Source organism: Amblyraja radiata, chromosome 7 (genome assembly GCF_010909765.2).
Source record: "Amblyraja radiata isolate CabotCenter1 chromosome 7, sAmbRad1.1.pri, whole genome shotgun sequence".
NCBI classification, from domain to species: Eukaryota; Metazoa; Chordata; class Chondrichthyes; order Rajiformes; family Rajidae; genus Amblyraja; species Amblyraja radiata.
In genome coordinates, this window is record NC_045962.1 from 35,489,659 (window position 1) to 35,516,017 (window position 26,359).

Below are 26,359 nucleotides of genomic sequence, written 5' to 3' on the forward strand. Positions count from 1 at the left end.
TCGGCCCAGAATGTCCGTGCCAATCACGAGGCCAGGTTAAACTAATCTCCTCTGCCTGCATGTGATCCATATCCTCCCCATTCCCACCAGATCCATGTGTCTATCTAACAGCCTCTTAAATGCCACTATCGTAGCTGCCTGCACCACCACCGCTTGCAGCATGTTCCAGGCACCCGCCACTCTCTGTGTAAAAAAGCTAGGTACCCCTACTCTTCCATTCACCTCGACCCATTGCATACATACGACTTTCTCTCTGGAACTGATGTGCTACAATGCTGAGAGCTATATTCCGCACTCTGTATTTTCCCCTTTGCTCTACCTATTGAACTTGAGTATGAACCAATTGCATGTATATATGGTATACCTGATCTGTTTGGATCGCATGCAAAACAAAGCTTTTCACTGAACCTTGGTACACATGACAATAATAAACCTAAACATAAATCTAAACTTCCCCTGCACATCTTCTTTGAACTTTGCCACTCGCAAATAAAAGCAGTTACTTCCTTAGAAGGAAATTCAGCATGTCCCCAACAACTCTCACCAACAAGGGCAGCACAGTGGCGCAGTGGTAGAGTTGCTGTCTTACAGCGCCAGGGACCAGGTTTCGATCCTGATCTCGGGTGCTTGACTGCACGGAGTTTTACGTTCTCCCCGTGACCTGCGTGGGTTTTCGCCAAGATCTTTGATTTACTCCCACACTCCAAAGACGTAGAGGTTTGTATGTTAAATAGATTGGTATTAAAATGTAAATTGCCCCTAGTGTGTTAATGTGTGGGGATCGCTGGGCAGTGCGGACTCGGTGAGCCGAAAGGCCTTTTTAACCGAAGGGCGCTGTATCTCTAAACTAAACATTTATAGATGCGCCGTAGAAAACGTTTTATCGGGATGCATCACAGCATGGTTTGGGAATAGCTCCATCCCAAAACTGCAAGAAATTGAAGGGAGTTGTGGAGTTACTCCAGACCATCACACAAATCAACCTCCCTTCCATTGACTCCATGTACACCATGCTACCTCGGCAAGGCCACCAGCATAATCAAGGACCAGTCTCACCCTGGTCTCTCCCTCTTCACCCCTCTGGCAAGAGGTACAGAAATATGAAAATGCACACCGCCAGATTCAGAGACAGTTTCTTCCCAGCTGTTATCAGGCAACTGAACCATCCTATCACCAGCTAGAGAACGGTCCTGAGCTACTATTTACATCATTGAAGACCTCGGACTATCTTTAGTTGGACTTAATTGGGCAAGTTGGGCCGAAGGGCCTGTTTCCACACTGTATGACTTCACTGGACTTTATCTTGCGCTAAACATTATTCCCTTTATTCTGTATACTGTGGATGGCTTGATGGTAATTATGTGTAGTCTCTCCGCTGACTGGTTAGCATGCAACAAAAAGCTTTTCACTGTATCTCAGTACACTGAAATAAACTAAACTAATTAAAGCTATCATAAGGCAATATGATATAAGTTAGCATAGAGAAGGGAACCTGACAGATGATTTCCAGGGGTTATGGGGAGAAGGCAGGAGAATGGGGTTGAGAGGGAAAGATAGATCAGCCATGATTGAACAACGGATTAGACGATAGGCCGAATGGCCTAATTCTGCTGCTCGAACATAAACTGTGAACTTATATAGGCTTGGGGAGAGTTCTCAGGGGTGGAACTCTTATGTAATGGGACTGCCTGTATCGTTCTAACGTCTGATAACACAGAACGCACAGTGTGCAAGTGTTTGCAGTCAGTAACTGCCATCTGCTGAAATATAAATGTAATTACATTTATAACAGGTAGACCAAGTGCCATCTCCTGTCAGCACAGTGTAACTGCAGCACAATTGTTCCAATCGAAAAACTCAAACAGAATCCGGCAAGTGAAGACAATGCTTTGAACAACCAAACCATACACAAGTGTAACAGGTAGTACAAAGAGAAAATTACCAGAGTGCAGAATATATAGAACATAGAATAGTACAGCGCAAGAACAAGAACTAAATGCCTGGCAGGTAATGGGTTGACAGAGGTGAGAATGGTTGCAGAAAAAAGGCCAGAGATGAAAAGACAGGTGAGACCACCAGATTAAAGAGACAAATTGTGAAGCTAGAGATAGGAATGTAGCTGGAAGGGAGGGAGGGGGGGGGGGGGGGATTCAATGTTCAGACCATTCGGTTCTAAGCTACCCAAGCGAATATAAGTTGCTGTGTGGTGTCCCTCTGGCAATGGAGGAGCCTCAGGACACAAAGGGCCGTGAGGGAATGGGAAGGGGAGATAAATGGTTGGCAACTGAGAGATCTAGCAGGCATTGGTGGACCAAGCATGTTGGAGTAACTCAGCAGGTCAGGCAGCATCTCTGGAGAACATGAACACAAAGTGCGGAAGTAACCTTTAAATAATTCCTTGACAGTTCAAGTTGATTTGTGGATTTAACTAGGAAACTAGGTATTGAACAAATCAGTCGGTGAAAACAACTTGTTTGTAATCATACTTATTACAACCTAAGATTGTTTATAATCTTACTCATATGTAAGTATAACCTTAACTTATTATAAACTTACTTATATCCTTAAACACTGAAAATACAGTCAACAGGTGCAGAATAATCCATAATAAACAGGATTCACAATGAATAACAGGGACTCCAAAGGATGATTGGATTCAAACAACTGGTACATGTGACAATAATAAACCAATATCAATAATAGGCGATTAATGGTTGATGTGGACAGTGGCCGTAGGGCCTGTTTCTATACTGTATCTCTAAAACTAAAAACTAAACTAAAGCTGTCCCTGAGTCTGGTGGCAAGTGCTTTCATGCTATTGTATGTTCTGCCCAATGGAAGAGCGGACAAGAGGGAATGACCAGGGTGAGAAAAGTCCTTGATAATGTTGGCTGCTTTCCTGAGGCAGCATGAAGTGTAGAAGGTGTCATCAGTGGAGAGTCTGGTCGGTGTAATGGTCTGGGCTACATCCACAATTCTATTATCTGACTATCTGTCACATTATCACCACAGTTAATGATTTCTCTCCAACAGATTCTTTCTACTCATCATTCATATGCAAGTGATTAAGGCCAAAGATTATTGAATATACTAATCACATCTGTCTTTTCTGTTCTTCACTGGTTAATTGTGCTAATGACAATGCCTAATTAAAAAACTTTGTGCCTTCATTTTTTTGTAAACCAGTGTCTTCCATCTTGAATCCAATTATTCTTAATTTGAGGGAAGGTATAGATCCCCAGAAATTTGCAAAGAACAGGTAAATAGTAAGGGATAGTAAATAGTAAATAGTAAACAGCACCAGAGACCCGCATTTGATCCTGACAAGAGGTACTGTCTGCACAAAGTTTGTATCTTATCCCGTGACGTTTGTGCACATCTTTGGAGTGTGGGAGGAAATCGGAATACCCGGAGAAAACCCACGCGGTCACAAGGAGAACGTGCAAACTCCGTACAGACAGCACACATAGTCAGAATCGTACCCGGATCTCTGGCGTTATAAAGCTGTGCCTCCCTGCCATCCGAATTGAATACATTTATTCTTAATTTAAGTGAAGCTATAGATCCCCAGGACTAGTTTGCTTGTTCTTCTGCTTGTCTGTAAATACTATGAAATTTGCAAAGAGCAAGTAAATTGTAAGGAAACATTTAAATAAGAAATATATAGACAGTGCAATTAAGACCAAACCTATATCCAAATATCACATGCAGATTTCATTTGCTCAACTTTAAAAGCAGGAAAGGAGAAGGTAACATGTTACACAATAACGTTTTTGCACAAAGATGATTAATTATTGAAGGAATCATGTCTAGATAAGAGAGAGGGAAAAGACGCAAAGTGCTGGAGTAACTCAGCAGATCAGGCAGCCTCTCTGAGAACATGGATAGGTGGCGTTTTGGGTTGTGATCCTTCTTCGGACTGATTGTAGGGCAAAGAAGAAAGCGAGAAAAAGGTAGAGGCAGGGCAAAGCATGGCAGGTAATAGGTCTAACCACTGCCCAGTCCATCACTGGCTCTGACCTCCCCACCATCGAAGGGATTTATTGGAGTCGCTGCCTCAAAAAGGCAGCCAACATCATCAGAGACCCACACCAACCTGGCCACATACTCATCTCACCCCTGCCATCGGGAAGAAGGTACAGGAGTCTTAGAACTGTGAAGTCAAGGTTCAGGAACAGCTTCTTCCCTACAGCCATCAGGCTATTAAACACTACAACTTCATAAGCTCTGAACTACAATAGACCTTTATCTATCTATACATAACTGGAACTGATCTTGTTATCTTCCGGTTGGTGCATGGTTTGTCTATTAGCGCAAAAACAGTACGTGATAGCGCTAAATTATTCCCCTGTGCTGTGAGTGCAATAAGTTTCATTCCAATAGGTGGTATATTGTAAAAGTTAGTGAGGTTTAAAAATCTTAAAAACCGCGCGTGTGCAGATCGATCTCCGCTCCTGCCAGTCAACGCCGCGCAGATTAGTCTCTTCTCCTGTTACTCCCCGGGATAGTCCGCCCCTTCCTGCGCCATCGCGTCTTTACTGGAGCTGAGGGACTCTCCGGATGGCCGGAGGAGGTCTCCAACCGGACACAATTTTTGGAGGGACCAGAAGCGGCCCAGCCCGGCGTCGGAGATGTCGCCAAACGGGAAGCAGAGACTCTGATCCCGGTGGAGGAGAACGACCAGCGCCCACTGTGAGTCCCCATCGTACCGTCAGCTTCAGCCCCTTCCCCTCTGGTCCCCCTCGTTGGCTCCTGCCCCCCTCCCCGTGATACCCCAGCCTCTCCCTCATGGCTCTTCCCCCGTCTTTTCTCAGAGCTCTCTCCCCCCTCTCCACACCACTCGCCCCCCACAACCCCTCCGCCCAGACACCCCCTTCCCCCACAACTGCCCCTGCCCACACACACCCATCCCACACACTCCCCCCTCCCTGCCACAACCCCCCCTCCACCCCCACACCCCTCCCCCCCACAAGCCCTCAGCCCACACACACCCCTCCCCCCATATTCTGTTGTGCTGCAACAAGCAAGAATTTCATTGTTCTATCTGGGCACATGACAATAAAACACTCTTGACTCTTGATTCACCTCTACCTCATTGCGGACATTGGACTTTGTCTCCAGAACTGATGCGCCACAATACTGAGAACTGTATCTTCTCCATTGCTCTACCTATTGTACTTGAGTTTGACTTGATTGTATTGTTGTATAGTATTATCTAATCTATTTAGATGGCATGCTAAACTATTTTTCCACACAGAGTGCGGTGGTTATATCGAAGTTGAGGCAGGTACAATAACAACATTTAAGACATTTGCACAGATACAGTACATGGATAGGAAAGGTTTAGAGGGATATGCGCTAAACGCGGGTAAACACAACTAGCTTAATTGGGCATCTATGTCGGCATGGGTTGGACTGATGGGCCTGTTTCCGTGCTTTATGACCCTATGCTGATTGTTTAATTCACTACCATAAATCCCGGTGGAGGAGCTGTGGACTTTGTGGAGAAACAGGACTGCAGAACTGGTAAAAATCCTGAATTTGAACTAAAAAACATATGTCAAATACGATAATGTATCAAACTCCTCCTTGGTAATAATCCAATTGGAAAAGTAAGAAGTTTCTGGTTTTCTTTTAAGTATTATTTTTAAAGCATTAAACTAAACTAAAACATAAAGCATGCCTATCAATGGCAGAAAGTTTCAGTTTACAGTTCAGTGAATTGCTGAGGTTGGGCTTTGACTTCTGACTGTGGAACACAGCAGGGGAAGAACATCACGAGGTGAGAATTATTGAAATATAAGAACAATGAAATCCTTGTGCAGCTTAACACAACGCAACAAATAAAGATATAATAATAAGCAACATAATACATTATAAGGTCATAAGGGATAGTACAGTTAGGCCATTCGCCCCATCAAGTCTACTCTGCCATTCAATCATGGCTGATCTATCTCGCCTTCCTACCCCATTCTCCAGCCTTCTCCCCATAACCTCTGACACCTGTACTAATCAAGAATCTATCTATCTTTGCCCTAAAATCAGTAATACTAGGTGAGCATATCATGGTGTGGCACAGTGGCGCAGTGGTAGAGCCGCTGCATTGCAGCGCCAGAGATCCGGGTTCGATCCTGACTACAGGTGCTGTCTGAATGGAGTTTATACATTCTCCCTGTGATCTTGTGGGTTTTCGCTGGGTGCTCCGGTTTCCTCCGACACTCCAAGGATGTGCAGGTTTGTACGTTAATTGGCTTTTGTAAAGATTATAAATTGTTCCTATTGTGTACGATTGTGCTGGTGTACGGGGATCGCTGGTCGGCACTGACTCAGTGGGCCGAAGGGCCCGTTTCCATGCTGTATCTCTAAACTAAACTAAATTAAAAGATAACCGGAGAGCAAAAACAGAACAAAAGTTGTCACCAAAAATAATTATACTGGAAGAGAAAATGGTATTTACAACATGAAGTTGCTTTCTGGAAAAATCCTCTGCACGCCCAAGGACATCTGGATAAGGACATGAACTCACACAGTGAACAACTGAAGTTATCTAGAAGATAGACACAAAGCACTGGAGTAACTCTGCGGGTCAGGCAGCATCTCTGGAGAAAAGGTGACGTTTCGGGTTGAGCCCATTCATCAGACTGCTGAAGGTTCTGATGAAGGCAGTCCGATGAAGGGTCCCTCTTCGGTGTGTCCATCTTCGATATAAATCAGCATCTGCAGTTCCTTCCTCCACATGAAGTTATCCAGAGTTGGCGGATTATTCGGCAAGTAACACTCAGCGGTCCCATTTTGGGCCACCGTGCTCCGTAATCCCCTCTTGGGACCTCACAGGTTGAGGATGCCTTCAGCAGAGAAGGGTGCCCAACAGTATAAATTAAAAGGATCATCAACAAAATGTCATAATTTGTTGATGGTTTAACACCAACCAATTGCTCCCATACATAAAGAGTCTACAACTTCAGATTCCTAGACGTGCATATCTGTGAAGATCTGTTCTGGACCCAGCTCATCGACAGAATCATAAAGAAAGCCCATCAATGCCTTAAAGAAGAGGAGATTTGGTACGTGGATGAATACTCTCTTGAACTTCTACGGGTGTATGATAGAGAGCACAATGACTAGTTACATGACAGCCTGGTTTGGCAATGCAAATGCCCAGGAACAAAGGAGATTACAAAAAATTAGTGAACACTGCCCGGTCTATCACAGATGCTGACCTCCCTACCATTGAAGGGATCTACAGAGTGGTAGACACTGCCCAGTCCATCGCATGTACTGACCGCTGCACTATCAAAGGGATCAACAGTACATGCTTCAAAAAGGCAGCCAGCTTCATCAGGGACCCAGGCCACCCTGACCACACTTTCGTTTCACTCCTGCCATCGGGAAGAAGGTGCAGGAGTCGGTAAACTGTGACCTCCAGGTTCAGGAACAGCTTCTACCCAATAACTATCAGGCTCCTGAACACTACAAACTTCAACTGAACTATAACCTATGATCTGCCTGGGTTGCACTAGGGACTTTGGGCTTTTGTTTTGTTTATGCAGTAACATTGAGCTTTTTTAGTTATTTAACTTTGGTTTGTTTATGACGTTATCTCTTAAGTTTTCAGACCTGGTGTGCTGCTGCAAGTTTCATTATTCCGTTTCAGTACATATGACAATTAAACACTCTTGATTCGACTCTTGAAGGTCTCGAATCATACAGAATGACAAAATAATCACATAGAAAGGAGAGGGTGCAGAACAAGCTGCAAGAAGGGTGGAGAATGAGTGGATGTCATATGGAACATAGTATGTAGAACAGTACAGCACAGGAACAGGCCCTTGGGTCCACAATGTCTGTGCTAAACTTAATGCCAATATAAAACAATCTCTTCTGCCTACACATGACCCATACCCCTCCATTCCCTGCTTCGATGGAGCATCTTGGATGGCATGAATTATTTGGGCCGAAGGGTCTTTTTCCATTCTGTATGGCTTTAAACCATTTAAATAATCTTGTCATCGTCATGTTGCTCTTTGAGGGAGATTGCAGCACTACTGAACTGTCATCGTGCATTATATCAGAAGCTAAACTTTTGAAGTACTACATTGGAATGTAAAGTATGTTTTGAAAGGCGCTACATAAATGCAAACCTCCTTTATCGCAATGTACTGTATTGCATCCATGTAATAATTATAAGTAAATTCATTTAAGTTGGAGCTCTTGGATAAAGTCAAAAATCACCAAGACCTCTCATGCAATACCCCTACTTTAAATAAAAGGCTCCAAATAGTTTATGGCTTATTTGGTTGATATGGCTGATGGAAAAGACAGCTGGGTAATATCATGCCCCAAATTTCCACTCCAATTAATTACATTTCAAAAATAGATGCTGCATTTTTCACCAACTTTGGCATTGTGCAGAAATTAAGAAGGCACTGTACAACACTTAATACGACCCGAACTTTTAATTAAGAGTAATTTCCGACTAGTGAAACTCTAACATCATTAGTAAAAAGCTGCTAACCTCTTGGCTACCTTCCACCAGGGATGTTTTGCGCGGTAGTGTATAACACATTTTTCAAGTCATCAAAAGCTCCATGGATCTCAGCTGTGACACTGTGATCTTTGACATTTTCGATCTGGAATAGGGAGCTGAGCTGAGAATCCCTTCTGCCAATGGAGCTGTTTTGGAATAAACTTTATAATTATCAGTTGCCTACTTAATGTACTATTTACTAATTGGCTGGCACGCACAATGGCAAATCCATCCAAAGAAGAGTAAATTAGTCATTAACTAATAGACATAAGAATCGGTGCCATGCCACCTTTTCCGCAGCTGAAGATCCAAAGCCATCAGTCTGTATGTGCACGAACGTACGTCCTTAGTCTAAACTTTGAAAGAACTCAACTCCACGCTGTAAGACTGTAGATCTTTTTTCTAATTTCTGGCACCATGTAAAGGATCTGGAGACTTACCCTTTCGGTAGTTAGAGTCATGGAGTCATACAGAACGGAAACAGGCCCTTCGCCCAACTTGTCCATGCCGACCAAGATGCCCTCCATTTAAACTGGTCCCATTTGCCTGTGTTTGGCCCTTTCCTATCCATGTACCTGTCCAAGTGTCTTTCAAATCTTGTTCTTGCATCTGCCTCAAATACCTCTTCTGGCAGAAGCAAAGAACGGCAGATGCTTGTTTACCAAAGTAAGGCACAAAGCGCTGAGGTAAACTGCTGGGTACTTTCTGAGAACTACTTTCTCAGGCAGTTCATTACACATACCCACCATCCTGAGTGAAAAAGCTGCCTCTCAGGTTCCTATTAAATCTTTGCCCTCTTGTCTTAAACCGATGTCCTCTGGCTTTTAATTTCCCTACCCCGAGTAAAAGACTTTGTGCATTCACCTTATCTATTCCCATGATTTTATATACCTCCATAAGATCACCCTTCAGCCTCCTGCACTCCAAGGAATAAAGTCCTAACCTGCCCAACCTCTCCCTATAGCTCAGCCTCTCGAGTCCTGGCAACATCCTCGTAAATCTTTTCTGCACTCTTTCCAGCTTAATTCCTTCCTGGGGTGGAAGATTGCAACCTTCACGTGGTCCGCCCTGTTTCGACGAATGCAATCAACCCGGCGTGCACAATCAAATAAGATCAAATAGAACAAGTTGTCCTACAACATTAGGCTGTGCATGCCATACGCAAGAAGAAGAAGAAGAGGAAGACTTCCTTCCTACAGTAGGGTGACCAAATCTGAACCCAATACTGCAAATGCGGCCTCAGCATTGTCATGTCCAACTGTAACATATTTCACAACTTGTATACTCAATACCCTGACTGATGAAGGGCAATGTACCGAAAGCCTTCTTGACTACTAAGTTGCCCTTATGGCCGTGTACGGTCATGAGGGGCGTGGATAAAGTGAACACTGTCTTTTTCCCAGGGTGGAGAATTGTAAAACTAGAGGGCAAAGAGTTAAGGTGAAAGGGGAGAGCTCAGGGACACTCAGAAGGTAGTCCATAAATGGAATCAGGATTACGTGCAGGCGGATGAGATTGGTTTGTCTTGGCATCATGTTCGGCATGGACATTGTGGGCTGAAGAGCCTGTATCTGTGCTGTGCTTCTATGTTCTATGGACTGAGCTGCCAGAGGAAGCCAGAGCGGTGGATACAATACTGACCTTTTTAAAACTCATTTTGACAGATTTATGGACAGGAGGGTTTGGAGGGCTATGGGGCAATGACTCAGAGGGCTATCAGGTAAACGCACAGTCTCTTGCCGAGAGTAGGGGAGTCGAGGACCAGTGGCCACAGGTTCAAGGTGAGAGGGGAAAGATTTAACAGGAACCTGAGGGGTAACTTTTTTACACAAAGGGTGATGGATGTATTTATAAACTGCAAACCCTTTTACTCTCCAGGGGAATTTACCTCCTTTATTCTCGCTGGAGTTTACATCCACCCCCCCCCCCCCCCCCCCAAGCCTGCATACGTGAGGCGCAAACGCAACTCGCTGACCAGGTAATGAGGGTAGAGAGTGACTTCCTGGACTCCATGGTCATTGTTTTGGGGGACTTTAACAAAGCTAACCTCAGACGTGACCTTTCAAAGTACAGACTTCATGTTATCTGCCCCACCAGAGGGGAGAGAACATTTGACCACGGTTACACGCCAATCAAGAACGCATATCGCTCTGTTCCCCGGGCGGGTCTGGGTCTCTCTGATCATTGTCTAGTTCACCTTATTCCGACCTACAGACAGAAACTAAAAGCTGCTAAGCCTGTGGTCAGAACAATGAAAAGTTGGACAAGCGAGGGCATTGAGAACTTACAGTCCTGCTTTGGCTGCTTGGATTAGAATGTGTTCATGGAAGCAACCACAAGCCTTGATGAGTATACAGACACTGTATCATCATATGCCTGTTTTTGTGAGGCCAGTTGCATTCCATCTAGGACCCGGTTCAACAACGGCAAGCCCTGGTTCACTGCAGAACTCAGACAGCTCCGCCAGTCTAAAGAGAAAGCCTACAGGAGCGGGGATGTAGACCTCTACAGGCAGGCAAAGTACAAGCTGAGAGGAGGAATCAGAGCTGCCAAGGAAAGGTACTCTGAGAAGTTGAGGAGCAAGTTCTTAGCTAGTATCTCTTCTTCAGCTTGGAAGGGCTTGCAAGAAATCACCAGCTGCAAGATACAAGATACATTTATTTGTCACATGTACCAATTGGTACAGTGAAATGTGTGATCGCAATACAGCCATACGAATAATAAAGAGCACATAACAGGATAGTCTTAACATAGACATCCCCACACAGCGGGGTCAAAGTTTCCCACTGTGAGGGAAGGCTCCAAAATTCAGTCATCCTCCTCTGTTGTCCTTCCGTGGTCAGGGGGATCCCGAACCCCCCGCAGTCGCCGCTACGGGCAGCCCGATTCTCAGGCCCGCTCGCCTGGGTGATGGAAGTCCGACGTCCAAATCGGCTTGGACATCCGAATCGGCCACCTCCTACCAGAGTCCGCGGCTCCTGAAGTCCCCAGGCCGTGCTGGCCGGAGATTCAATGCTGGCGGCCCTCGGAAAAGGGCCCCAGGACTCCGCGATGTTGAAGTCAGCGCCAACCGCACTGGAAGCTCTGCAAACCACAGCTCCGATGTTGGAGCAGCAGGCCCACCACTCCGGAGATTCAACAGTGATCCAGGTAAGCAATCGCCCGCTCAGCGATGTATCCAGCGCTGTGCTGCCGCTGCTGAATCTCTGGTCCGGCAGGAAAGGCCACTCCAATCCAGGTGGTTGGCGGCGAGGAGGGGGGTGAGGACGCGACTCGGAGAATATTCGCGTCCTCACCAGGAAGTGACTGGGAAACGGTTTCCCCCTTACCCTACCCCCATGTAGAAAAGCTCAAGAAATCTCCAAAACAAACTTGAAAAATGACAAAAAAATTAAAAAAGAGAGAAAAACAGACAGACTGTAGGCAGAGGCTGCCATCAATGTGGCGCCCCTAGTGGCCTTTCCGACAAGAGGAAAGCCACCCGCTCATTGGACAATCGTCAGCTGATCAACGACCTGAATGAGTTCTACTGCAGGTTTGACAAGCAGAAACGTAACCCTGATACCTCCTCCTCCACCCCCTCCCCAACAACACAGCCAGACCCCAGTCTGCAAAGAATGGACCCACTCCTCCCCATTCACCACTTCACACCTGCTTAAAGCAAGAAGGTACACAAAATTGCTGAAGAAACTCAGCGGGTGCAGCAGCATCTATGGAGCGAAGGAAATAGGCAACGTTTCGGGCCAAAGAAGGGTTTTGGCCCGAAACGTTGCCTATTTCCTTCGCTCCATAGATGCTGCTGCACCCGCTGAGTTTCTCCAGCATTTTTGTGTACCATTGATTTTCCAGCATCTGCAGTTCCTTCTTAAATACTTAAAGCAAGACTCCAGTCTGAAAATACTGGACCCTTCCCCACCCACCCCTCTCCAATCACCACTTAACACCCAATTACAGCCTGACTGCAAACGACTGCGGCCTCGTCCACTCCCCACCACAGCGTGGCCAGGGTGGTGTGGGTCTTTGATGATGCTGACTGCCTTTTTGAGGCAGCGACTCCTAATGGGGTGACAGAATGAACAGTGATTTCCGTGGTGGTGGCAGCTGGAAGCACTATTTTGTGAAAAAGATGTTGACCTGGGTCTTGGGTTCTCACACCTAGCACTGCTCCCTTTTGCATTCAAGCAAAACATTAATCAGCTAGCAGCTGATTATTAATACTTGCAATTTATATCTCACATTTAGTCAGAAGCCGTTCGGGGCAGCACACTGGGGCAGCGCAATGGCGCAGCGGTAGAGTTGCTGCCTTATAGCACCAGAGACAGAGTCCAGTTTGACCATCAATCACCTGTTCACTCGAATTCGATGTTATCCCACTTTTGCATCCACTCCCTACACACTGGGGGCAATTAACCTACAAACCCACACGTCTTTGAGATGTGGGAGGAAACTGCACCACGTGGTCAAAGGGAGAGCGTACAAACTCCACACACAGACAGCACCTGAGGTCAGGATCAAACCCAATACTCTGGCACTGTGTGGGAGCAGTTCTACCCGCTGCATCATTGTGCAATTTCACTATGGAAATAACATTACTGGATAGAGATTATTATTAATTGCTTATTTTCTTATGTGAAGAGATTGTCACAACTGCTGCTATATTAACGGGCTATATAAAGGTAATGTGCCGAAGAGAAGTTCAAATTATTTTAATTGTGCTGTGATTTGCAAATATGAGTTCTATAAAAGCTTTGATAGTGCACTTTAAAAAAAAAAATTATACAAATACTTTTATTCAAAAAAATTAAAATAAATATACAAATTAGCACAATCAGAGACTGCCTATGTTGACAGTTTTACAAACAAACGATCATCAAATTACAGCAACTTTATCAACAAAACTCGACCTTCCGCAACGATCACCGTTCACGGAAGGCCTCCAAAATCCCCGTGGGAACCACGTGTTCCCTCTCCAAGGACACACGGGCACAGATGTAGGCCCGGAAAAGGGGCAGGCAGTCAACCCTAGTGCGGCATAGTGCACTGGGAGTTCTTGGTTGGTTAGATCTCAAATATGTGATAGTGCGTAAAAACATGCAATAAGCATAATAATTATTTTTGATAATGGATGCTATGTAAGTGCAAATTATAGAGAGAGTATTCTGATCCAAAACAAAGTTGGGAATATGTGGGGAACAGAACATGTACTTTGCTAAGTTGCGCCTATCTCCTGCAATTTCTGGTACCTTATGCATGTTGTAATTTGTATCACAGTCATACAGCATGGAAATAGGCCCTTCAGTCTAACTCACCCACGCCGACCAACATGCCCCAACTACACAAGTCCTGTTTACCCGCGTTTTGCCCATATCCCTCCACACATTTCCTTTTCTCTTACCTATCCAAATCTATATCTATCTATATATAACTAAAACCAGGTTACTCATCGTTCTCCTGTGCTGCGAGTGCAACAAGTTTCGTTCGGATCAGTGGTATATTGTAAATGTTATCGAGGTTTAAAAATCTCGCAGATTCCTTCAGTCAGCGCCACACAGATTGGTCTGTTCTGTCAGTCAATGCCACATCCTGGATGGCGATGCCTCTTCCTGCCCCACCGGCGGCGGCCTGTCCCGCCTCACTCACAAACTCCTCTCTCCCCTCCTCATAGTAACTTGTCTATTGTCTCCCCCACCATCGGCAGCGGCCACGGTGGTGGGTTCAGTGGAGGCCCAGTGAAGGTCCTGGACCAGTCTCTCTCTCCCTCATCATTCACCCCTCTCTCCCACCCACCATCTGCAGCAATGGCGGTCCCGTCTACCCGTCCCCCCGGGTCCATCTCCTCCGAAGCTGTTGCGGTAACTCACCCTCACGGCCCTCTCGGAGATCTTCTCCACCAGCTCATCGAAACTCGTGGTGCCCACCATGCCGAACACTGACTCCATCCCCCCCCCCCCCCCCGCAGCGAGTAGGCAGGCAGGTAGGCAGGGCAGGGATGGGCCGAGCGGCAGCAGCGGGCGGTCAGACAGAACGGGGGGACGGGCCGAGCGGCAGCTCAGCCGGAGTGAGGGAGAATTGGGTTGCAGGGTGGCCGAGCGGTTTGCATGGAGTTTGAGTAACTCACACGTACACGCACACACACGGTACAAACTGGTCCAATCGTCAAGTCAACGGGATCTAAACCACAGGTAACAATGAATGACTTGTGGAGAAAGGAACTGCAGATGCTCCTTTTTATGGATAGAGGGAGGGAGAGTGACTGAGGGTAGGGGAAGGGAGAGGGAGGGAGAGGTGAGGGAGGGATTGGGGGAGGAGGAGAGGGGAAAGATCCTTGGGGGATGAGGAGTGAGTGTGGGGGGATTAAGGGAGAGGAAGAGGGAGGGCGGGAGAGGGGGAAAGTGGGGGAGGTGAGGAGAGTGGGGGAGGAGGGGGAATAGAGCAAGAGGAGAGGGGAAGTGGGGAAGGTAGGGAGTGGGGAATAGAGGGAGAACAGGGCAGTGGATAGTGGGGGGGGATAGGAGGAGGTGAGGAGTGGGGAATAGAGGGATAGGAGGGGGTAGGGAGGGCAGAGGAGTTATGGCGGGAGGGAGGGACTGGCTGAGGGTAGGGGAAAGGAGAGGTGATGGAGGGATTGGGGGAGGGGAGGAGGAGATGGGAAAGAAGAGGAGGGGGAGGGAGGGCTGGGGGATGAGGGGAAATGAGCCACGCCTGCACAGTTGTGGCCTATGGGTGAGTGGTGGAATATTGTGTTGGGGAACAGGTTGCATTGGGGAACGGGTTGCGTTGGGGGACCATGCCCCCCGTGTGACAGGGACCCAACAGGTCCCACTTAGTCTAGTGTCTCTTAAATGTAGTTATTGTACCCGTCTCAACTACCTCCTCTGGCAACTCGTTCCAAATACCCACCATCCTCGGATTTAAATCAGACTTTACATGATTTTATCTTGAACGACACATAACACCCTTCATCCTGTATCTGTACACTATGGACTGTTTTGGTCTCCAAATTTGAGGAAGGCCATTCTTGCTATTGAGGGAGTGCAGCGTAGGTTCACGAGATTAATTCCCGGGATGGCGGGACTGTCATATGTTGATAGAATGGAGCGGCTGGGCTTCTATACACTAGAATTTAGAAGGATGAGAGGAAATCTTATTGAAACATATAAGATTATTAAGGGATTGGACACACTAGAGGCAGGAAATATGTTCCCGATGTTGGGGGAGTCCAGAACCAGGGGCCACAGTTTAAAAATAAAGGGTAGGCCATTTAGAAAGAAGATGAGGAAAATGTTTTTTCACACAGAGAGTTGTGAATCTGTGGAATTCTCTGCCTCAGATGGCAGTGGAGGCCGATTCTCTGAATGCTTTCAAGAGGGAGTTAGATAGAGCTCTTAAAGATAGCGGAGTCAAGGGATATAGGGAGAAGGTAGGAACGAGGAACGGGGTACTGATTGTGGATGATCAGCCATGATCACAATGAATGGCGGTGCTGGCTCGAAGGACCGAATGGCCTACTGCACCTATTGTCTATTGTCCATTGACTTCACCTAGCCAATTTCGATTGAGCTATTTAGGAGAAGCGTTGCTTTTTGGCTTGGACATGTTGGGGTAATGGAGGGGCAATGGGCGGCATGGTGGCGCAGTAGTACAGTTGCTGCCTACATATGCTGTCTGTATGGAGTTTGTACAATCTCCCTGTGACCACGTGGGTTTTCTCTGGGTGCTCTGCTTTCCTCCAACACTCCAAAGACATACAGGTTTTTAGGTTAATTGGCTTTGGTAAAATTGTATATTGTCCCTTGTGTGTAATACTGCTCATGTACGGGGTGATCACTGGTCGGCGCAAACTCAGTGGGATATGGGGATATGGGCAAAATGCATAAAGGTGGGACTAGTGTAGATGGGACATGTTGATGGGTGTGGGCAAGTTGGGCCGAAGGGCCTGTTTCCATGCTGAATGCCTCTATGAATTTACTGCCACATGAGGAATGGTTGAAATGGTTAACTTGAACGACACCCACCAGTCTGAACAAAGGTCCTGACCTGTAACGTCGCCTGTCCATTCCCTCCACAGATGCTGCCCGACCCGCTGAGTTCCTCCAGCAGGTTATAGAACATAGAACAGTACAGCACAGGAACAGGCCCTTTGGCCCACAATCCTTCTGCCAAACATGATACTTAGCTGGATTGATCTCATCTGCCTGTACATGATCCATATACCTACATTCTCCGCACTGCCATTACCCATCTAAAAGCCTCTTAAACGGCACTATTGTATCGTATCAACATTCACCACCAACCATGGCAATGAGTTCCAGACCCCCACCACCCTCTGTGTAAAACAACTTGCCCCGCACATCTCCATTCCTCTCTCACCTTATAGCTGTGCCCTCTAATGTTGGGCGTTCCACCCTGCAAAACAGGGTATGTCCGTCGACTCTATTTATGCATCTCGTAATTTTATATACTTCTATCAAGTCTCCCCTCAACCTCCAACAATCAAAGTCTCTCCAACCTCTCCCGGTACCTGAATCTCTCTAATCCAGGCATCATTCTGGTAAACCTCTGCACCTTCTCCAAAGCCCCCATATCCTTCCTGTAATGGGGGGACTAGGCTGCACGCATAAAGCAAGAAATTAAATTTAAAGGAATCCTTAAAAAAAGTTGTGAAAGATATGCAGGAGAAAAGTTTAGCTAAGAGGGATATGGATAATGCAGGTGAGATTGGTATAACTTGGCATCATGTTCGGCATGGACATTGTGGTGCTGAAGGGCCTGTTCCTGTGCTGTACTGTTCTATGAGAAAGGTCTGAAGAAGGGTCCAGACCCAAAACATTGCCTATCCATGTTCTCCGGAGAAGCTGCCTGATCTGCTGAGTTACTCCACAATTGTGTGTCTTTTTTTAGTCTGAAGAAGGGGGCAGACCCAAAAGATGCTGCCTGACTCACTGAGTTCCTCCAGCACGTTTTGCTCAAGATTCCAGCAGCTGCAGTTCCTTATGTCTCCTGACCTAGCATAGGTTCAGTGGGAAAACTTCCAGGCAGAGACAGTGGACGTTTATGGACCATTATTTGATCCATGAGAGACGGTTCAGCATTAGAACAAAATATTACTCTAAATAATATTCACCATCACCTGTACAGCAATTTAGGACTTTCACAGGAGTTCTGATCTTTTGCAGTTTGGAGTTGTGAATCTGTGGAATTCTCTGCCTCAGATGGCAGTGGAGGCCAATTCTCTCGATGCTTTCAAGAGAGAGTTAGACAGAGCTCTTAAAGATAGCGGAGTCAGGGGATATGGTGAGAAGGCAGGAACGGGGTACTGAATGTGGATGATCAGCCATGATCACAGTGAATGGCAGTGCTGGCTCGAAGGGACGAATGGCCTACTCCTGCACCTATTTTCTATTGTTTAGTTTAATTTAGATACAGCGCAGAAACAGGCCTTTGCTGTAAGGCAGCAACTCTACTGCTGTGCCACCATGACTGCTTGATTGTAATCATGCATAGGCTCTCCGCTGATTAGTTAGCATGCAACAAAAGCTTACGTTCAGTCGGTACATGTGGCAATAAACTAAACTAAACAAGGTTCCCGACCCAAAATATCAACCATCCTATTTCACCAGCGATGCTGCCTGACCTGACCCACTGAGCTACTCCAGCACTTTATGTCTATCTTCAGTACAAACCAGCATCTGCAGTTCCTTTCTACACAACCTTTCACTCGCCAGCATTTGTCCTACCCCCACCATCACAACCAATCTGGTCTCGACTGAAACATCATCTATCCATGTTCTCCAGAGATGCTGCCTGACCTGCTGAGTTATTCCAGTGCTTGTGTCCATTCTAGAATCAATGAGCGCAGACAATAGTCATACAAACATTTACCTGAATTGCCAGAAAGATCCATTGCCGACATGTCTGACAGGAGACTGCTTCCGCCATTGACATCCTCCTCAGCGTTTGGCTCATTATACAAGTCCCGATCATCAAGACTTGTCTGCTCATCCCTTAATGCAGCCATCAGGTCTAGCTTTGCATTATCTGTGTTGTTCTGCACGTTAGATGGATCTTGACTTTCTTCAGACGAGTCTGCATAAATAGAGAATAAATCAGGATTGCGCAGATGTAGAGGTGCTGCCTTACAGTGCAAGAGACCCGGGTTTGATCCTGACTGTGGGTGCTGTCTGTATGGAGTTTCTACGTTCTCCCCGTGGCCTGTGCAGGTTTTCTCCAAGTGCTCCGGCTTCCTCCCACACTCCAAAGACGTACAGGTTTGTAGGTTAACTGGCAAAATTGTACAATTGCCCCTAGTGTGTGTAGGATAGTATTAGTGTATGGGGTGATCGCTGGTCGGCGCAGACACGGTTGGCTGATGGGCCTGTTTCCACACTGTATCTAAACTAAAATCTAAAGACAAAGTCCAAACTAAAATAAACTCTAAAGGGGGTATTAAAAAAAAGTAGAGAAACAATGAACTGCAGACTCTGGTTTTGGTCTCAGTATCAATAAACGATGTCTGCCATCTGAGACTGAGATGAAGTGTGTGGGGAGGCACAATGGCGCAGCAGTAGAATTGCTGCCTTTCAGCGCCTGACACCCGGGTATGATCCTGACCACCGCCGCTTCACTATGCCACCCCTTTTTCAGACTCATGAAGGTCCATCAGTCTGAAGAAGTGTCCTAACTAAAATGATCAGCAGTCAATCCCCTCCACAGATGCTGCAGCACTTTATGTTTTGCTCAGGATTCCAGCTTTTTTGTGTCTTGAACTTATTTATCTTAGCACATTGCAACCTCACAGCACCCAAGATCATAAGTACAAACAGTGTGTATGTAAAATGTACAGTAAATCATTTTAGTTTTAGCTTTCATAGTTTAAATACAACATTGGATACAGTGGTGTCTACATCTAAATGTTACTTGGGAAACATGATTTACTGGCAGGCCATCCTACCAACAACTAGAGAGTAGTCCTGAACTCCTATCTATTTCAGTGGAGACCCTCGGACTAACTTTGATCAGACTTCACTGGCTTCATCTTGTTCTAAATATTATTCAAGTTATTCCCTTTATCATGTGTCTGTATCCTGTGGACGGCTCAATTATAATCATGTATGTTTTTCGGCTGACTGGTTAGCAGGCAAAAAAATATTTTACCTTGATGCATGTGAAAATAAACTAAACTCAAACTAACAGAGTTCCTGATGATTTTGCAATTACTCCGTTTACCAGGTTTTGTTGTTTATAATTCACGGTAGGAATGTTGGCACTTGACGAGGGAGGGATGGTTTAAGCTTCAACTGAGAACAACGCTGTTCTATTCTTCCCTCATTTCACAAAGGTGGGAACGGTCAAAGTTAGTAAAATGACAGTACTGTTACATTGAGTACTGAGTGTCCCATCTACACCTCAAAACCTAGCCCAGGCAAAACACACACCTCGAAATTGGATGTCACTCTCTGATAGATCACAAAAACACAAATGTGCTTGCTGCTAACAAACAAACAACTCGTTTGCAAAATAAATATCACAGAATTATGTTACAGTTGGCTCTGAGCAAATGGGAGAGGCTCAGCCTCTAATCCATGGAGCACAGGAGGCTGAGAGGTGAGTTTATAGAGGTGTACAAGGTCATGCCATTCAGCTGCAAAGTTTGCAGTCAGGATTCATGAGGATGTTGCCAGGGCCTGAACTATAGGAAGAGGATGAACAGGCTAGGACGTTATTCCTTGGAGTGCAAGAGGCTGAGGGTGATCTTATAGTGGTGTATAAAATCATGAGGGGAATAGATAGTGTGAATGCACAGTCTTTTACTGGTAGGGGAATCGAGAACCAGAGGACATAGGTTTAAGGTGGGGGGAAGATATAGTAGCAACCTGGTAGGTAACTTTTTCACACAGTGTAGTGGTGGGTGTATGGAATGAGCTGCCAGTTGTTGAGGCAGGTACTGTCACAGCATTTAAGAAACATTTAGACAGGTTCATGGAAAGGATAGGTTTGGAGGCATATGGGCCAAACCTATCCGAATGGAAGGTTGGAACCAGATGGAAGTCTGATCAATCTGAGTTGGATGATCAGCCATGATCATATTGAATGGCGGTGCAGGCTCGAAGGGCCGAATGGCCTACTCCTGCACCTAATTTCTATGTTTCTATGGAAGCAGTGTAGATGGGACATGTTGGTCGGCATGGGAAAGTTGGGCTGAAGGGCCTGTTTCCATGCTGCATGACTCTATTGTAGACGATGTTGGTGAGGCAGCTTGAGAGCACGTATTACCAGGTTCAGGAACAGCTTCAACTCCATTATTATCAGACCACTGAACGGTCTTCCCATAAGACGGGCAGGTTTGTAGCTTAATTGACCTTTGTAAATTGACCCTGGTGTGTAGGAAGTGGAAGTGGGATAACACAGCTAGTGTGAATGAGTGATTGATGCTTGGCATGGATTCGGTGGGCCGAAGGGCCCATTTCCATGCTGTATCATAATCAAGAGAGCTAATGCAATAAAGGCAAAAGATTAGCTTAAATTAATTTAATAGTTACAACAATGGAATTGCGCTTGTCAGTATTGACTCAACTTTCCACGAAACTTTATAGTTTATTAACACTGCAGCAATCATCCCATTGTTTTAGTTTAGTTTAGTTTAGTTTAGAGATACAGTGTGGAAACAGACCCTTTAGCCAACCAAGTCCACGCCGACCATTGATCAGTCTGGGTTCCGACCTGAAACATCACCTGTTCCTTTTCTCCAGAGATGCTGCCTGACCTGCTAAGTCGCTCCAGCACTTTGTATCTACCGATTATCGATCACTTGTTCACACTAGTTCTATCCGACATACTAGGGACAATATACAGAAGCCAATTAACTTACAAACCTGCGCATCTTTGGAATGTGGTTGGAAACCGGAGCACCCGGAAGAAACCCACGCAGTCACAGGAAGAATGCACCAACTCTGTACAGGCAGCAGCCTGTTGGGTGCGGGCACACTGTCAGATGGAGAAACATTGCAGTTGAGAACTTACCTTCTGTGTCGGTCTTGAAATCATTGCCAGCTAGTATATCTGCAAGATCCTCGTGACCCGTCTTTCGCAAGATGTCCAAGAACCTGGAGAACCAGCCTGGAGGTTTCACCACTAATCTTGTCAGTAGCTCGCGGATTCCTGCTTTTTCTCCAGACTTGGTGGTTTCCTGGAAAACCTAAAGAGACAAACTCAGGTTAACGTTGAAGGATCTTTTCACAGCCCTGCTATGATTCACACATTTTTTGTGCCATGTACAGGTGCCATGTAGCGGCGCCTGCTGGCGTACGCAGAGATCGAACCCGGCGTTCGGAAGCCGCGGTCACGCGACTCGGGAGGGGCCGCTTTTTTCGCGCGGTTTTTCACTTGCGAGCGTTAAGCGGCCTTTTCACGGGGCGACTTGACGCAAGAGTTAACCAGAGTTTAACATCGTGGGAACCTCGTGCGATAACAGTACGGCATTCGTGGACCACCGTGGACCACCGTAGCGCTAACGGCAGGTAATCGTGTATCTTGGTCACTCGGGAGAAAATTCAAGAAAGTTTGAATTTCTCCAAGAGTGACTTGTACACTTGTGGTTGAGCATTGCAACATTATATGGACGTAGTGGCCAGTGCGATATCCGTAATAACTCTTGCGGGTACCGTGGGAACTCCTGCGAACGGTGAACCCGGAAGCTGGACAGAGGGGACAGAAGGTGAGTAAAAATTGTCTTCTGTGGGATTGAATTTAAAAAGTAAATAAAAATAAAGATTTGCATCCGCATATGGACATCAACTTATTCATGAGTTATGTTAATGAGATTCAAGAAAATAACTATAATCTTTAAAAGGGACTTTAAAAGGGACTTTACTGAAAGGTTACGCATTTTTATGGTCCGTGAGAAATTTTTCACATGTACTTCTTTGAGAGATACAGGTCGGAGTCCTCGCCGACTAGCGATCGATGCCTTTCCGAAGCAGGGTCCGGAACGCTACCAATCAATGTTGTACAGAGACCCGTGTAAGGAGTGAACTGCACATGCTGGTTTAAACCGAAGACAGACACAAAAAGCTGGAGTAACTCAGCGAGTCAAGCAGCATCTCTGGAGAAAAATAGCTGATGTTTCGGGACGAGACACATCTTCAGACTCAATTCCGATTAGGCTGTCTGAAGAAGGGTTCCGATTCGAATCGCCACCTATTCTTTTTCTCCAGAGATGCTGCCTGACCCGCTGACTTACTCCAGCTTTTTATGTTTTTCTTCCCAGATCTGACTTACACCAACATTTTGTGTCCTTCTGTGCGTATTAACCAGCGTCTGCAGTTCCTTTAGACATTACCTAACTTCAGATTTTAGAGATATAGCGCGTGGGAACTCCTGCGAACGGTAAACCCGGAAGCTGGACAGAGGGGACAGAAGGTGAGTAAAAAAGGTGGTCTCAATATCGACAAGGGAACATGTGTCCTTCGAGGACGTCCCACCTAATTGTCATTGTTGGATAATCTTTTTAACAGGAACACTTGCAGAGATGGCTCCCAGAAAATCTCAAAGAAAGGGGGTAAAGCGTGTCAGAGATGTTTTTGCCATGTTGCTCTATTCAGTTTCTATATTGTTTCAGTTTCTATATCTATATTGTTGCTCTATTCAGTTTCCCAGGGGGTCGGGACGGGACTGGAGTTGGGAGGGAAAGGTGTGGGAGTCGAGGGAGAGGAGGGGGAGACAGATGGGGGTGTCTTCATTTACTGGCGGCGGGTGTCTGTCACTGAAACAGGCAGGTGAGATTTCACATCCACCTTGTGTGTGCCTCTCTCTCTCTCTCCCTCCCTCTTACACAGGCTGAGAGACTCTGCCTCTGTGAGTGTACGTCTCTTTCTCCCCCTCTCCCACACACTGTAAGACCGAGGTACTGTGCTCAGTCCATCTGTGTCTCCCACATACACAGTAAAACATGTCTCCAAATGAGCCAATTCAACCAAGGGAGGATATTTATAGTGTGTGAAAAAAAAAGTTACATCATTTGTGTCACGTGTAGTTCACGTTGTTCATTCAAGATTTAACGCGAAAGCTCGGGAGACGGACAAGTCACTTGCACAAATAACAGAAATGCCGAGTACCGTGGGAACTCTTTATCTACCCCCCGTTATATCGTGCGAGACTCGTGCTGGACCACGACCACTTCACTCTGGTGACATCTTGCGTCAACTCGCCCCGTGAAAAAGCCCCATTAGTTCAGCGCTGACCACCGTTGTGGGCAGGCGTGTCCATAGAACCTGCATACTGGCAATCAAACTTGTGAATAAAGAATTGTTGAAAACTCCAGTAGTCGTTTCTCAGACCACTAAAACACAATGCTTTTAAACCATTTGGCATGACATAGCAAATTATAGTCTAAACACACAGTTCTTTGAACTGGTAGGGACCTGGTGCTAAATAATCTATTTTATAGATATAGCATGGAAACGGGCCATTCAGCCCACAGAGTACACATCAACCATCGCTCACCCATCCACACTAATTCTATGTTATCCCACTTTATCATCCATTCAAAGTCAGTCAAAGTAACCTTTATTCCCTGCAGTGTAAGAGATTGCAACCTTCACGTGGTCCACCCTGTTTCGACTAGTGCAATCAACATGACGTGCACAAGCAAATAGATCAAATAGAGCAAGTTGACCTACAACTTTAGGCTGTGCACGCCATACGTAAGAAGAAGATCCACTCCCTGCTTACGAGGCACAGTTTACAGAAACCAATTAACATACAAACCTGCATGACTTTGGAGCGTGGGAGTAAACCAGAGCACCTGGAGGAAACCCACGTGGTCACAGGGCAAACGTACAAACTCCGTACAGACAGCACCTCTGGTCAGGATCAAACCCGGGTCTCCAGAGTCGTGAGGCAGCAAATCTACTGTTGCACCACTGTGCAACTGTGAAATTCTACATTCTAATAATATACACAGCTTAGTCACTATCTGAGCAACAAAAACAATACAAATATTTCTAACGAGGTGGGGCAGTTTTCATAAAGGCATTTGCTGCATATTGACTCATGAGGTCAATTACAGATCAGTGTGAGGTGTAATTGGAGTCAATAGAAGCAACCTCCCTCCCATTAACACCTCACGGTGCCTCGACAAAGCCACCAGCATAATCAAGGACGAGTCTCTCCTCTTCCATCATGCAAGAGGTACAGAAGTGTGCACACTTCCAGATTCAGGGACAGTTTCTTCCCATCTGTTATCTGGCAACTGAACCATTCTATCAACAACTCGAGGGCGGTCCTGAGCTACCATCTACCTCATTGAAGACCCTCGGACTATCTTTAATTTGACTTCACTGGATTTTATCTTGCACTAAACGTTATCGATCGTAATCATGTATTGTCTTTCTGCTGACTGGTTAGCACGTGACAAAAGTTTTTCACTGTATTTCGGTACACGTGACAATCAACTCAAAACTCAAGCAGTTCCTTGTCCCTTTCCAACAACTATCAGGCTATTAAACACAACAACCTCCAAATAAAGCGAACTAAAGGCATGGGGACATTATTTTTGACTGGACTACTGTGGTCTATTTATTTATTTAACTTTTTTACTGTTTGTTATGGTGTTTACAGAGTACCATGTTTACATATCTGTTGCGCTGCTGCAAGTAAGAATTTCATTGTTCCTTTTCGTGACAAATAAAACACTTTTCACTCTTGTTTCTATTCCTGACTTTGTGTCTTTTTTTGTAAACTAGCATCTGCAGTTCCTTGTTTCTTTTTCAGCACTTTGTGTCTTTTTTTGTAAACTAGCATCTGCAGTTCCTTGTTTCTCCTCCAACACTTTGTGCCTTTTTTTGTAAACTACCATCTGCAGTTCCTTGCATCACATATTCGCGTCAGCAGATTGGCAGAGATACAGTCGACTGAATTTATAAAGGGACTCACGTTTTCCAGGTCATCCATGGTAAAAATGTCTATATTCCAACATTGGATGGCCACTTCACGGGGGGTCATCTTACTGATCAAGGTTGGGGAGAGGAGTCTGACCAGCTGCACCTCCAGGTCGTTGCGGGCTTCCAGAGAAGGTGGCATCAGATGTCCTGCCTCGGGGTCAATGTATTGGGCAGCATATGAACAACCCCCCTCTCTCAGCGCGGTGACAAACTGGCCAAACCAACCTTCTGCTGATGGCGTCTGGGTGATCTTGGTCAACAGCAGGCGGGCGCCTGCCTGGTTGCCCTTTTGTGTCTTCCTTGCTCTGATCTCCTCCTTGTCCGCCTCGTTCATGAATTGGATGAAGTCCAACACGGGTTCCACCTGGATGATTTCAACCAAGCGGTTGGAAAAGCACTCCAGGAGCTCCAGACGCTGCTGCTGTAAGTCGCCGGCACTCATACCTCCTCCCTTCCAAGAACCCGCCCGACCTATGCCAAACAAGCTCTACGGAAACTCTCCGGCGCTGTGAGCACTCCCTCTCCCCTCTGCTTTTAAAAATGGACACCAACTTTCACTTTCGATTCCGTACTGCAATGCAGAGAAACATTGGTGACGCGTCAACTAGGGGGACTTTCGATTGGGATGGAGAGGAAGCAATTACTACATGAAAACTTAACGCCGGTTAAGTCCCTGCTCAGAGAACAGTCGAGCAAACAAAAAGGATTCACGTTTCAGTTTTGATTCATTGTTTTCTGCTAAGTGTGCTGGAAGAACTCAGCGGATCAGACAGCATCTATGGAGGCAAAGTTCTGAATCACTGTCATTCTCTCATTTGTCATTTATTGCAAAGCTGAAAAAAAAGCCATGAGTCATGTAGCATCTCTGAAAGAATGGAATTGGTGACGTTTC

At 45.9% G+C, this 26,359-nt stretch overlaps 1 protein-coding gene across 2 annotated transcripts in view; it reads right to left on the minus strand.

The window, feature by feature from the left end:
- ifih1 (interferon induced with helicase C domain 1) overlaps positions 1-25,995 on the minus strand; it is a 65,614-nt gene extending 39,619 nt beyond the window's left edge. For both annotated transcript variants that reach the window (XM_033024160.1, XM_033024159.1), the window contains exons 1-3: positions 25,460-25,995; positions 21,548-21,722; positions 18,410-18,613 (exon numbers count right to left, since the gene is read on the minus strand). In XM_033024160.1, coding sequence (XP_032880051.1) covers positions 18,410-18,613; positions 21,548-21,722; positions 25,460-25,909 — 829 coding nt within the window. In that variant the 5' untranslated portion in view covers positions 25,910-25,995. The remainder of the gene's footprint in view (positions 1-18,409; positions 18,614-21,547; positions 21,723-25,459) is intronic.
- Between the last annotated feature and the right edge of the window lie 364 nt (positions 25,996-26,359).